Source organism: Nesoenas mayeri, assembly GCF_963082525.1.
Source record: "Nesoenas mayeri genome assembly, chromosome: 16".
Lineage (NCBI taxonomy): Eukaryota > Metazoa > Chordata > Aves > Columbiformes > Columbidae > Nesoenas > Nesoenas mayeri.
The window spans coordinates 15,595,210-15,608,394 of NC_137562.1; the positions used below are offsets into that span (position 1 = coordinate 15,595,210).

At 59.1% G+C, this 13,185-nt stretch overlaps 1 protein-coding gene across 1 annotated transcript; it reads right to left on the reverse strand.

Annotated features, from left to right (window-relative positions):
• Positions 1-7,387: 7,387 nt before the first annotated feature.
• SNAI1 (snail family transcriptional repressor 1) lies at positions 7,388-10,006 on the reverse strand (the record flags this gene model as incomplete). The annotated part of the gene is made up of 3 exons (XM_080354795.1): positions 7,388-7,569; positions 8,865-9,368; positions 9,928-10,006. The coding sequence occupies 3 exons, from the start codon at positions 10,004-10,006 to the stop codon at positions 7,388-7,390; spliced, it is 765 nt and encodes a 254-aa protein (XP_080210921.1).
• Positions 10,007-13,185: the final 3,179 nt, after the last annotated feature.

Consider the following 13,185-nt stretch of genomic DNA (forward strand, 5'->3'; position numbering starts at 1 on the left):
GGTAAGGAAAATGCTCCTCCAAAAGCGTGGCATGAAGGGGGCATCTGCCTGATGGACACCCCCGGGAAGGAGGAGGTGGGCTGGGCTGGTGTCTCGCTGGGGCCGTAGCTGAGGATGCTCTGGCTGTCATGGTGGATGGATTTGGGGGACCAGGTCCCTGTGGGGCACAGGACACCCCTGGCTTTGAAGCCAACGGGATGGTCAGGACACGTGGAACACTTGGTGGCCCCAACTGGGCAACTTTGCGCTGGCTGGGAGCTCCCGGCACCTCCGGGTTTGCTCCATCACCGCCTCCAATGGAAGCAGATACCTTTATTTACAGGGGAAGGGCTCCGTTTTTCTCCCTGCCCCTCTCGCCGTGAGTCGCGGGGCAGGGTGGGGGCAGCTCCAGCTGTCGGCCTCTGTGTCCCGCCGCCGGCGCTGACATCCTTTCCTGACACACATCGGTTTCCTGCGCGCGGCTCTCGCGCCACTTCCTACCCTGCTGCAGTTTCCACTGCGCCCTGCGTGTCACAGAGCAGAGGGAGCGGGGCGGGGGGCAGAAAACAGAAAAAAAAAGGAAAAAATAAATTAAATAGTAGCTTTCCTTTCCGCCCCCACCCTGGAGCGCAGAGAGGAGCAGGCTGGGCAAGCGGTGCCGTCCCCACGGCCGGTTCCCCAGGAGCATCCCCGGCACCGGCTCAGCTGCCAGGTCCAGCCGGGTGCGGAGGGCTCGTGTCCCAAGCTACGGTCCCCTGTGCTTTGACACCAAAACTGTTTTGTTCGCTGGTTGACAGCGTGGTTCCTGAGGTGGGTGAGCAGGGCAGGTGCACCCCGCACATCCCCAAGCTCTTGCCCCCATCTCTGTTTTGGGGGGCTGCTCTGGCACAGCGGTGGGATTGCTCCCCGCTGCCCGCCGCGGGGCCACTCTCCAAACCCGCTTTCTGCCTCATCGGGAAAGCAGGAAAAGCGATCAATGGCTCCAGCCCTGCCTTTAGAAAGTGGATTAGGGCCAGTGAATAGGAACTGTCTCTCTAATGAAGTGCTATTACCAACAGGCTAATTGAGTAATGACATAATGCAGGCCCTTGAAGCTCTTTATAACAGCCCATGACTCTGTGCCGCGACACACCACCACTTCCTCGCCTTGCCCCGCTCTGCCTCCAGCACATCGCCAGCAAAGCAGCCTTAATGTGCTGCACCGTCCTCGCCGGAGCGGCCAGAGACAAAGTGTCGCCAGCATAACCCTGCGTGGAAAATGCGGAGGTGGAGGGGAACCCGGATTAATTAGCTCAGGAGACGCCAATCTCCTCACATGTGAAATGTGAGCCTTTTTATTGAGAAAAGTAACACAGGCCCCGCATTGCTTTCAGGGAGCCCAGTAAAACAGAAGGTGATCCATAAATATGTATGTTATGCTGGATTTAAAATACTTTCTGATGATTTTCTAGGCAGATCTCCAATAAGTTACAGCACAGCATTGCTATTGTGAAGCCGTCGACGCAGGCTGGTAACTCCTGCACATCGTGTTGTGGGGAGGACACAGGTCACTGCTGCGAGCGCTTGGGTCCCTTGTGCCACGTTGCTCATCCCCAGGTGAGGAAATTAAACATAACGGCTCCATGGCTTTCATTTTTACCCCACTGCCATTACCGGAGCGGTTATGAAGTGCTGGGGTGTCTCTGCAGAGGGTCTCCGTGGCTGCTCCAGGATGTTTGCTCAGCATCTCCCACCTGCCCGCAGCAGCGGCCCCCGAAGCTCTCCCCAGCGCTGGGACCAGCCGAGAGCGAAAGAGAAACAACCATTTATCCCACGACAGTATTTGGCCTGTCCATCCCTCCGTGTTTCCCCGAAGCCCTGCGAGGACAGCTGGGCGCTGCCTGTCCTCCCGCCGGCCACAGCCACAACATTTGCGCAGGGGACATAAATAGTTGGAGGGTGACACAGCCCGGGAAGGTGTTTCTCAGCCCTGCAGGGTGAGCGGAGCTGCCTCGCTTGCCTGGGACGAGGAGTTTGTGCTCCCTCACACAGGAGGGATTTACAGCCTGTTTTTCGAGGCAGCGAGGTGCACGCTTGCGCTGTTTTGCAGGTGGCTGATGCTTCTCCAGGGCACGGCACAGCCTGCAATGGTCACTGTCCCCGGCCCCGTTGGCACAGGGGCAGGCAGGGAGGGACGCGCAGGCAGCGTGGCCAGCGAGAGGCGATGCCCTTGGGAAGGTGAGTGCAGCTGGCAGCAAGACCACAGTGATGCTGCAGCCCAGACCACCTGCATCTGCGAGGCAAAACCATCTGTATTTTATTCCAACAGCCTCGCGTCCCTTCCCCAGGTCTCCTGGGCTCCCTCCCTCTGTATTTGTCGTGCTCTTTGTCTCCGTGGGAAGTCTCGCAACCCCCGGCCCCACGCTACCAGTTCATCATCTGATTAAAGATTAATTTGAGATTATTGCTCGTGTCTATAGCCCAGAGCTGGAAAAAACAATAGCTACACCTGCAGCTTGTTTGTGAGCCCAGCTCCTTATGGGGAACTGTTAATGGACAGAGGCTTTCGGCAGGACTGCCTGTTGACAGGGCCTTGCTGAGCCCTCCCCTGGCACCTGCTGCCCTCCTTGTCCAGCCAACGACGGGCGCACACGCTGTCCAAGTCCTCCTGCGGTCCCAGGTGTCTCAGGTGGGAAACCTGTGTTGTCTCTGCCCATTGCCCCGTGAGCCGTCCCGGCTCCTGCCACGGAGCTCCGGTCATTCCCTTCCCCAAATCAGAAACAGCCAGCCAGGGACTGGTTTTAATAACGGGTCTTTCCCTGGATCCTGCCTGGTTTCTGTTTGTTTATTCAGCTTTTTCTAGGTAAGGTAAGAGCCAAAAGAAGAATTAGGCTGCTACACTTGGTAGGGGCTGAGCTTTGGCTGCCTTCTCCTGGGCTGCACGCTCAGATGCTGGAAACTCTCCTCTGGAGGCTGCGGGGACCCAGGAGGCCATGGAGAGAACATTTCTCTCTGAAACAGGTTCGGCACGTTCCTTGTGTTTAAACACTTCCCAGTCCTCCTTCTTTTTCCCTCTTTCCTCTTCTCAATGCCTGAATGTCCCATGGGGGGTTTGCCAGGGACTTTGGGTGCGCTTGTCTTGGAGCCGCTCTTCACCCTTACTGCACCAGGGCCAGGCAAGCCCCGTGCCCGTCCTCGGGGCATGCGGGGACAGAAAGGGGTACAAAAGGCGGTTTTGGGAACGACAGCCCCCAAATCACCAAGCAGATGAAGCTCAGCCGTTGCAAAGGTGCCTGTAATGCACCCGCTTCCCTTCTCACGCTCTCTGGGACACTCCAGATGCTCGCAGAGACAGGATGATTTCAAACAGCGTCATGGAAGCCTTAAAGCCCTTTTTAACCCCGTATCTCCGTGTGGGTCTGCCCCAGCTCTCTGCCCCCCAAACACCCGGGATTCTGCATTGAGTCAGGGAAGGGGAGAAAGAACTACTCCTGCTTGGGAAGAAAAGACACTTTGTGGTTTCCCCGAAGCCTTTGAAAGGGCTCCAGAAGCTATGGGGACGTACGTGCTTCTTTAAAGGTCCTGTGGAGGTCCGTGGAAATTAAACGACGGAGTTCAAACGCTGGCTGCCGTGGCCGTGCCGCTGCCCGGGGAGCGCGGCAGCGCGGAGCCGGCACCGCCCGCACCCCGGCACCGCAGCCCTGCCAGCGGGGCCCCGCTACCTGCCGGGCGCTTGATTGAATCCCGGCTTTTACGAGCACTGACACCGTAATCTGTTACAGATGGTCACACAAGGTGGTCACCAAATGGTTCCTCCTGTTTAATCGCCGGCTGTCCCTCCGCCTCCGCCACCCCCATTGCCCAAACTGCAGCCCGCGTTACCTGGATGAAACGGCCGGGCTGCCGAGCTTTACGGTTTGTTTAGTTCCTGTGGCATTAAAACAGAGAGGAGGAAAAACAAGGAGAAAAACTGCAGAGGTTTCACCATGAAGCCTCTGGCTTTGCCGTGCAGCATCCATTGCCCAGGCAAGCGCACGGGGCGAGGGGCAGGGGACCATGACACTGCTGCCAGCTGTTGTTGCTGCCAGGGAGGCTGCGCTGGAGGGTTTCCTTCTGAAACTGAAATGAAAAAGCAATTGCAACTCATCCTTAGGCCCAGGTTCCAGGTGCAATTCTCTGCCACAGAGCCCCAGAGGTGTATGAGGGTGGAGAAAGGACAGAGGGGATGGCCCACGTCTGCCGCGTGTTTTGGCTGGACACGAAGGTGTCCTTGCCTTTGCCCCCAGCCCTCTGCTCACCCCAACAGCCCTCGGTGGAGAAAGGAAGATGAGCAGCCAGTCAGAAGAGGAGGGACCTGGGCCACATCCATCACCTGTGACAGGGCAGTAGCTGGTGCAGACCTGGGCATAACCTGAGCAGGTCAGAGGCACCACCCCGAGGTGTGGGACAGCACGGAGCGGCCGTGGGTCCCCCGTGGGTCCCCCGTGGCTCCCGGGCGCAGGGTGCTCGGGCAGGGAGCAGATGCAGCAGCAGCCCAAGTGCCATGGGCTGCTCTTTTGTGATTCAGAACAGGCAGCATTTCTTTTTTTTTCCCAGTGTTTCAAGGCTGCATTTGTGTTTGAATGCCAGCGGGATTTGTCGGTGGAGCCTAGGCTGTCCTCCACCCGTTTTATACCTTCTCTCTGAAAGCCTTATGTCCCAGCCAGGCTCTGCACAAAGCCAGGAGCACAAGGGAGAGCAGGAAAGATTACTAAGGAGGAGGTTTCTCACAGCTCTCATCGCCTGCCTAACCAGTGTTAGTCGAAGGCCATTGAGAGCGAGCTGGCAGCGGTCCCCGGTGGGTGCCAGCGCGGGGATGAAGCACCAGCCTGAATGATGCGGTGACAGGTCCCCATCCAGATGGGTAGCGGCCGTGACACGCATGGATGGGGGTAAAGTACAGCATGTAAGGTGCGGTTTGATGCACGCTGCAAGGCCCTAAACCGAGCAGCAACCCAGGGCTCCTGCATGTCAGATCCGCAAAGACATCATCACCCAGGCTGAGGGGACAGCCTGTGCCACCCCCGGCACGCACCGCTGGGCCGCTCCTGCATGTCAGATCCGCAAAGACATCATCACCCAGGCTGGGGGGACAGCCTGTGCCACCCCCGGCACGCACCGCTGGGCCGCTCCTGCTCCCGCTTACCCGCTCCTCGACCCTCCTTCCCAGCGCCTGCAGGTGGTCTGTTCTCAAAATTGGTCTTTGTTTTAACTATTTAGCTGCTTTTGCGGCTCCAGGATTTTATGGATGGAAAGCTGAAAGTCATTAGTGCCCCTCCCCCGCTTCCTGTTGGGAAAAGGAAGAAAAAAGCACACACGAGAGCAACCCCAAAACTTCCTGCCCTGCTTAATAATCAAGTAATGAGTCCAGCTCGGCTGGGAAAGGCAGTTTATACCGGGTGAGCTCTTAATTAAAGAAGGGCCGAGCAGCAGCTCTGCTCGCTTTTACAGCCACACACATCTTCCCGCTCCGTTACAGCCCCCGGGAGGCAGACCCAGCAAGCCAGGGGCGCATGGGCGCTGGGAACTGCACTTTTCTTCCCAGTTAAAAGCAATGTCCCAGAGATGGAACCAAGGGAATGTGGGAGAAGGACAAAACCCCAGCCCCCGGGGGATGCAGGTGACAAGACCAGCTGCACTGCCCCTGCAGCACCCCAAATTCAGATGTAGCTGGGAAGGCGCAAGGCAGGTGGCTTGGGGCATTGGGACAGTTTCATTACAGAAATCCTAGCAGCAGGTACCTGGTACCCCTGAGTACCTGCCCCTCTGTGCTCTCCGGGCTGTGGCATGCAGGGAACAACTGCACCTGTGCTTGCTGAAAGGCTCTGCGGTGACAAGAGAATGTGTCACCTCCACTGCCACACCACCCACATCGGGTCACCCACCCAGGGGCTCAACTCAAAGAGGTGCCGGCTGCTTTAGCCAGCCCCGGGGAGGCTCTGGAGCTTGCCAAAAGCCAGAGGCAGCCCCCATGCTGCAGCATCCACCTGCTCCCCAGGGAGTGCTCAGGGACACAGGGTGACGGGTGCTCCAGTGCGGGGTGGGAAGGCAGCAGCCAGCCGGGCAGGCTGGGAGGGACAGGACGAGCCCTCGCGCTTTCCTGCGCAGAGCCAGGGACATCCCTGCACCCCGACCCCAGCTGCGTCCCGCACAGCTGCCCCTTCCCCAGCCCGCAGGCAGGAACTGACTCAGCCTGCCTTTCCCTTCCCACAGAGACAACTGCTCTGCAGATCCCTCCTGCCAACGCCACTCGCCCTTCACCTGCAGAGCAGGAGCGTGGGGTGGGAGCAGGGGAGCCAAGTCCAGCACCCCCGTCCCTGCACCACTCCCCACCCACTGCTGCGTTTTCACCCTAAGCCCCCACAAAACCCGATTATAAATTAACCATTTTATTGAATATCAATAAACTGTATATAATTATATAAAAAGTTTCATCAGTACAAAATTGTGGCACAAAAATATAAATACCAGTGTACCTTTGAAATGTAAACATCCTCTTTGTAATGATTCCATGAAAACAATGTCCAAAGAAAGATGCATTCAGGAGGCACCTGTCAATACCCATAAATAGGGCTTTTGGCACACACCTGTCGATGGGCAGCCTTGGGACAGGCCACCATTGTATCGGCTGACAAGTGCCTGCTATTAGTCACAGTTCTCTTGAAAAGCAGTTGTTAAGAGTCATATTAACAGGTGCTTGAGTGCATAGCTGCTCTGTAAACAGGGTTGGCGTTTGAAATGGCTACCCATGCCTTTTATGGACACTGTTAATCTCGCAGGCATTGCAAATTGTCATTGTGCTGGGGAGAAGCAGCTGCTTCACAACTACTGGGATACTGTATTATTGCATAGTTACACCTTCTACAGGCAGCATATATACACTCAGGGTGGGGGCTAACATTTTGTCCTTCATTAAAAAAATATTGGTTCTTAAAAGTTACCAAGTGGTTATGGTAAAAAAAAAATAAACATAAAAAACCCTCAACCCCCCCCTCCCCAAAGCTACATGGTCGCAATGTTTGATACCGGCAGCGGGGCCAGGGTGCAGGTCCAACCCTGCAAGGTGCTGAGTGCCCCGCAAGCGGGGGCACCTGCTGGGGGGCTGCGGCAGCAGCCGGGCAGGCTCGGGGCTGCACCCCCGGCTTGCGTGCACTCGCTTCGCGACCCACGCTTTGCACCAAAGTCCAATCCTGCACCCTCGGCGCCGGGACGGGGGGAGGATCAGGCATTGCACAGGAGGCACCGAGTGAGGAGTGTGAGGGTCTCAAGGGCTGGAGTAGCTGCATCCAGCCCGGTGCACACTGCGATGGCGACGCAGGAAACTAACTCCTATAGAAACTATTTATGATATAGGTATTTGCGTGGTGAGAGGCCTGGAGGAGCAGAGTCCTCAGCGAGAGCCAGAACATCCTGTCTCTTGGTGCTTGTGGAGCAGGGACATTCGGGAGAAAGTCCGGGAGCAGGTTTTGCATTGGTACTTCTTTACATCTGAATGGGTCTGCAGGTGGGCTCGAAGATTAGAGCGGTCAGCAAAGGCCCGGTTGCAGTGTGTACAGGAAAAGGGCTTTTCACCTATGGGACAAAGAGAAACGCTCCCAATTAACCAGTGCATCAACACATGGGGAATATCAAAGAAGGAGCCATTCATTAGCCAAAGTTTGAGAAGAGCACAGTGAAAAGAAGTGCTGGCTGTTATTGTTCAGAGGGAAGGCCGGGTGAGGTATGTACAGCATTTACAGCATTCCCTTCGGGGAAAGCCACGGACTTGGGAATTTCCTACTCCCAGAAAAACCTCTCCTATGAGCCACGGAAAACTAATGCTGGAAACATCTGCAAGCAGCAAGGCAGTTGCACATACAAACGAAGAGACGATATTCGTCTCCCGCCTGGAGCCAAGTGAACTGTTTGCAGAGAGGCAGGAAAGCCAAGCACTACGTGTTAATTATATCATAGCAGGCAGCGGCTGAAAGGCGCCAGCTCCAGGGTGAGTATAGCTATTTCCTCCGCCGAACCCCACGCTCCCCCTTCTCCCGCCCTGCTCGCATTGAAAAGCCTGGCCAGGGCGAATTCCTCCCAGAAAGACTCTTTTGGAGGAAACAAATGTGTATGCTCAATTTGGAAAGCACAATTAAGTCTTCCCGGCTTCCTTCAGCCACCATCTTTAGCACGTTAAGAGGGTGTGAAATCAGTGCCAAGTAACAATTACACTATCCCCGCCGCCCCACAAAGGATGCTCGGGAGATGCATTGTACGGGCGGCCGCGGCAGCGGGGTGGGCTGCAGCTGCGGCACCCTGACCCGCGCCAACAGGTGCAGGGGGTGGCCGGCCCCGTGCCCCTGCACCTGCCCGCCGGCTCTGCTGGGCCTGGCCGCGGTGCAGCTCGGCAGCGGGTGTGCTTCAGCCTAGCTCACCGCTGCTGAGCGGGGTGGCTGGTCGGAGGCCACAGTGGTGGGCAGCTGGTCCGGGGTGCTGCCCGGGCTCTGGAGCCCAGCTGGAAGCATTTGGTGCTGGCAGGGAGGGATGATTCGGGCATGACGGCACACAGGGAGCGAGCGCTCCAGCAGTCTCACGGCTCCAATTCATGCAATTGAGCCGAAGCGTGCACCGTCACAGCGTGGCCGATGGGCTGGCTCGTGGGCAGGCACGGCACTAAGAGCAGCCGCACAGATTTACGAGCCGAGCCTTGACCCCGCGCTCAGTTCCAGCCAAGAGGATATTTAAAGGACATTTCAGAGAGATGTGCCAAGGGGGTTTGGGAAGCCCTTATCTTCCCAGATAACACCTGGCCCACCGATTCGCTGGGGACCACAGAGCTGGGAAGCGGGAAGCGATAAGGGAGGGAGGGAGGGGGCAAGAGCCGACATTACCGGTGTGCGTCCGGATGTGGCCCTGCAGCAGCCAGGGCCGGGAGAAGGCCTTTCCGCACATCTTGCAGACGCAGGGCAGCGTGTGGCTCCGGATGTGCATCTTGAGAGCCCCCAGGCTCACATACTCCTTCTCGCAGTACTTGCAGCTGAAGGATTTCCTGGCCTGGGCGTCGCAGTGCAATTGCTTGTGCTTGGAGAGCCCGGCGAAGGTGGAGTAAGCCTTGGCACACTGGGCGCAGCGGAAGCGCTCGGCGGCAGCGGGGGCTGAAGCTGGGCTGGGGGGCCCCGAGCTCTTGCCTTCATCCTCCTCGCTGGAGAGCGCAGTCAGGTCCAGGGCAGGGGACGCGCCGCCCGCTGCCTCACTGCCTGGGCCACCCGGGAAGAGGCTGGAGAGCAGCCCCGCATCCCACACCAGCGGCGGGTAGTAGGCGCCAGGGCCGAGCACCTCAGGCGGGGGGATGACGGGCAGCGGGCACGTCTCGTACAACAGCGGGGCAGCCAGCACTGCGGGAGGAGGCGGCGCTCAGCGGGGGCCCGATGCTCCCCATGAGAATGGGGGCAAGGGGACCCCAACCCACCCCTGGGTGTTCTGCACTCACGGGCAACAGGACCCGATCCCAGGCCATCCCATGGTGCCCCACTCCCCACCCCAGAGCCAGAGGAGCAAAGGGACCCCAGCCCACCCCACGGGCGCTCAGAGCCCCAGCTCATCGCAGGGTAAAGGACACCCCACCGCACGGGGGCTCAGAGCCTCTACCCGCCCTGTTGCGAGGAATGAGGTAAAGGGGACCCCGCGCCCCTGCCCACCCCCATCACAGGGAGCTCCCCGCACACTCGTGCGCATCCCATGGGGGTACGAGGGGGCAGCTCCACACCCCAGGACAGGGGAGATCCCGCGCCCCGTCCCACTCGAGATGCAGAAAACTGAAAACAACACTCCTGCAAGAAGTCCCTCAGCCACCCACCCACCCGCGATCCCGCACCGGAGCCCCCACGCCGCACCACCCCACGGAGCGCCCCACGTGCGCGGGGATGCCCGTCCCGCCGCGCCCCGTCCACGCACCGGCCTGGCTCTCCAGCTCGCTGTAGTTGGGCTTCTTGCTGGCCGAGAAGTGCTTCTTCACCAGGAAGGAGCGCGGCATGGTGCTGCCCGCCGCCGCCGCCCGCTGCGGAGCCGCCGCGCCGCCGAGCCCGCTGATATGGGCCCGGGGCCCGGGGGGCGGCGCGGGGGCGGGGGGGCGGTGCGGGGCCGCCCCCGGGGCCCGGAGCCAATGGGCCGGGCGGGGCGGGCGCCCGGCAGGTGTCGGCCCCGCGGCCGCCGGGGGCAGGGCCGAGCCGTGGGGCCAGGCCGAGCCGTGGGGCAGTCCGCGCCGTGGGGCAGTTCGCGCCGTGGGGCAGTCCGCGCCGTGGGGCAGTCCGCGCCGTGGGGCGGTCCGCGGGGCTCGGCGCCTGCGGTGCGCGCCCGGGTGTCCGGCGTGGAAAACTCCGCTGGTGCTGCTGTTGCTGCTGCTGGTGACGGTGACGGTGACGATGAATGACCCGTTTCTGGCTTCTCTCCCGAATGTGTCCTTGTGCCGCGCTCCCCGCGGGGAGCGGCCGGTGCTCCAGGCAAGGAGCCGTGCGACAGACCCACGGGCTCTGAGCCCGAGCCGGGGACACCTGCAGCAAGGCACCGTGCCGAGCGAGTGATCCTCGGGCCCCCCACGCTTGGGTGCCCCTGCTGGGGACTGCAGTGCAGATTAGGACAAGTTTTTGCCGTGTCCCGCTGCTCCGGAGCGCTGCCAGGACACAGCCCGGCACGGGGAGCACGCTTTGCCGCAGGTTATTAATCCTCTGAGAAGAGGCAATAACTTGTGGAGGAGCAGGATGGGCCCTTGCCGACTCCCTCCCCCAGGAAGGGGTCAGGAGCACCTGTCCGGACATGTTTCTGCCTTCTGCTCAGCAGGTTTCAGGCAGTGCAGCCTCCCCAAAACAGCTGCCCTCTGTTTTTCTTCCATCCTGCCATCCCAGAGGTCACTTGCCCACGGGAAGGTGCTCAGGCCTCACTAACGGTTGCTGGGCAGAGCTGGGGTGGAAGCCCTGACCTGGCAGTTAAAGCCCAGCCTGGGCTTCCAGCTCGCCCTGTCCCGCCAGCTCAGGAGGGGACTTCCCCGCTGGAACGGCCCAGGGCACTGGTCCAGCCACCTGCTGCGGGAGCCGTGCTCTGCCCGGGGCCAGGACAGCTGCTGGCGGTGCGCGGCGGTGGGACGAGGAATGGGACCTGCTGGGACCAGCACCCGGCCCTGACACTCAGGAAGGGGCCCGTGGTGCCGGGCCACTCGTGACTCGGCTGCCACACATGGCTCTGCCACCCCCACTGACCACACGTTACTGTTTAGCCACAACCCGCACAAAATGCAGAAGTGGGAAGCAAATCTTTCCGCTGTCACAGCTGCAGTGCAGGGGCTGAGCTCACTGCCAGTCTGTCCGCAGGGCAGGAACAGCTTGGAAAGCTTGTCCTGCCAGCTACACATAGTCCTGCAGAGACGAGATGTGTTTGCAAACTCTTTCCCTCCAGCTCTGGAGCTGGATCCATCCCTCCTTTGCTGCAGAACTGCATGTGGCTTTCAGCAGGTGTTTCTCTGCACAACTCCCCTGGCTCAGCCTGAAGTTCGAGGGAAAATGTGCCCCCAAATGCCTTTGGGGGGTGCAAATCACAGAGGCCAGGTCTGCTCCATTTCTTGCGGGGCCCAGCACAGCTCTGCGCGGTGCAGCGCAGCAGCCCGGGCCCTAGAGCAGGTGCCTCCCCCGGCACCTCACCAGTGCCCCCCCGCCACGCTCCTCCACCTGCCGCGGATGTGGTTACGCTGGGGACACTTGTATGAGGAACCCAAGTAGGTGGTTTTCTTTCAAGAAGCAAAGCCTGCTCCTCTGTTCGTTCTGAAATGTTCAGATCTGTTCCAACCACTGCGCGTGGAAAAAACTCGCATGTGCTGGAGGAAAAATCGAGATCAAGGGAGGGAGTGACCCGAGCTGCCTGTGAGCCAGCAAGTGACGGGACAGCGAGCAGGACAGCAGAGGGGAGGGGAAGCTCTGCAATGGTGCGCAGGCTGGAAATGGCAGCGGTTTCTCAGCCGTTCCATCCTGCACCAGAGCCTCGGGGTGGTCTGCTCAGCCCTGCCATCAGCCCCTGGCACAGCTCAGGTCCCAGACCCTCACGGACTGGCCCTGGGAGCTTGTATGCACACACTAAGCACCTCCAGAGTCTGGGAGCTTGTATGCACACACTAACCACCTCCAGAGCGGCAAGTCTGGTGCAAATTCTTCCTTTCACCTTCTTTACCCCGTGGCTACATGAAGCCTCTCGAACAGGCTGCTGCAGAGCGAAGCTCTCGCCGCCGAGGCAGAGTGCCGGGGGGCAAAGGGGAGCTCTGGCCGTGAGCTGCGAGATGAGCTGCGCGCCCCCAGTGCAAGATCCGAGAAGCTGCGCGGAGCGCACGGCAGCGCCGGGCGGGGCGGAGGAGGACGGGACGGCCGGGGCCCGGGCAGCGCGCCGCTCCCTGCGAGCGGCAAGACCTCCCTCTGCTGTCGCACACGGCGCCGGCCAACGCGCCGGCTGCTGCCGCGGCCCCCGCACTGCGCTCGCCCCATTGTATGGAGGTACTAAAACAGCTCCGAGAACCTCCGCTGTATTACCCAGTGTCTGAGTACTAGGTAAAAGAATAAACGTGAGAAGAACTAGAAGAGAGACAGAAACCTGTAGTGATGACACTGATTTTTGCTAAGCACTGAGTGTTTGCTGGAGTTCTGGGGAAGGAAAAGGAAATTTGCATAGTGGTTTCAACAGTCCTTTTTTGTATTACCTGGGGAATAATGTAGTTTAGCCAGTAAAAATGTGTTGCTTTTGAAGAATGAAGCACAGACAATGCAACTGTGATGTGAAGCTCTGCACTAGGAGAACAAACAAAACCCCACTCCCAGAACAGGCAAATGCCCTGTTGTCATTTTTAGTATATTTAACCAAAGAAAAGCTTTAGGGCTGTGAGCACATCCCTCATTTGCTTTTCTGTGACTTAACATAGCCTTAGTATTGCATGAGAAGTTAATCCTTTTACACTGGTCTCAGCAGTGACCATCCAGTGTAGCTGGCCAAAGGCCTCAGAGCAAATTTGCTGTGCCTTTGTCAACATGAGGACCCAGAATATACCATTAATGCTTTATTATAGATGGGATCCTTTACAAGATCTCATCCCCCTAGTGTAAGGAGACCAGGGGGATTTATTGCCGTAATTCCAGATGAAGCGATCAATGGATGCCTTTGTGTCAGGCAATTAATGCTGAC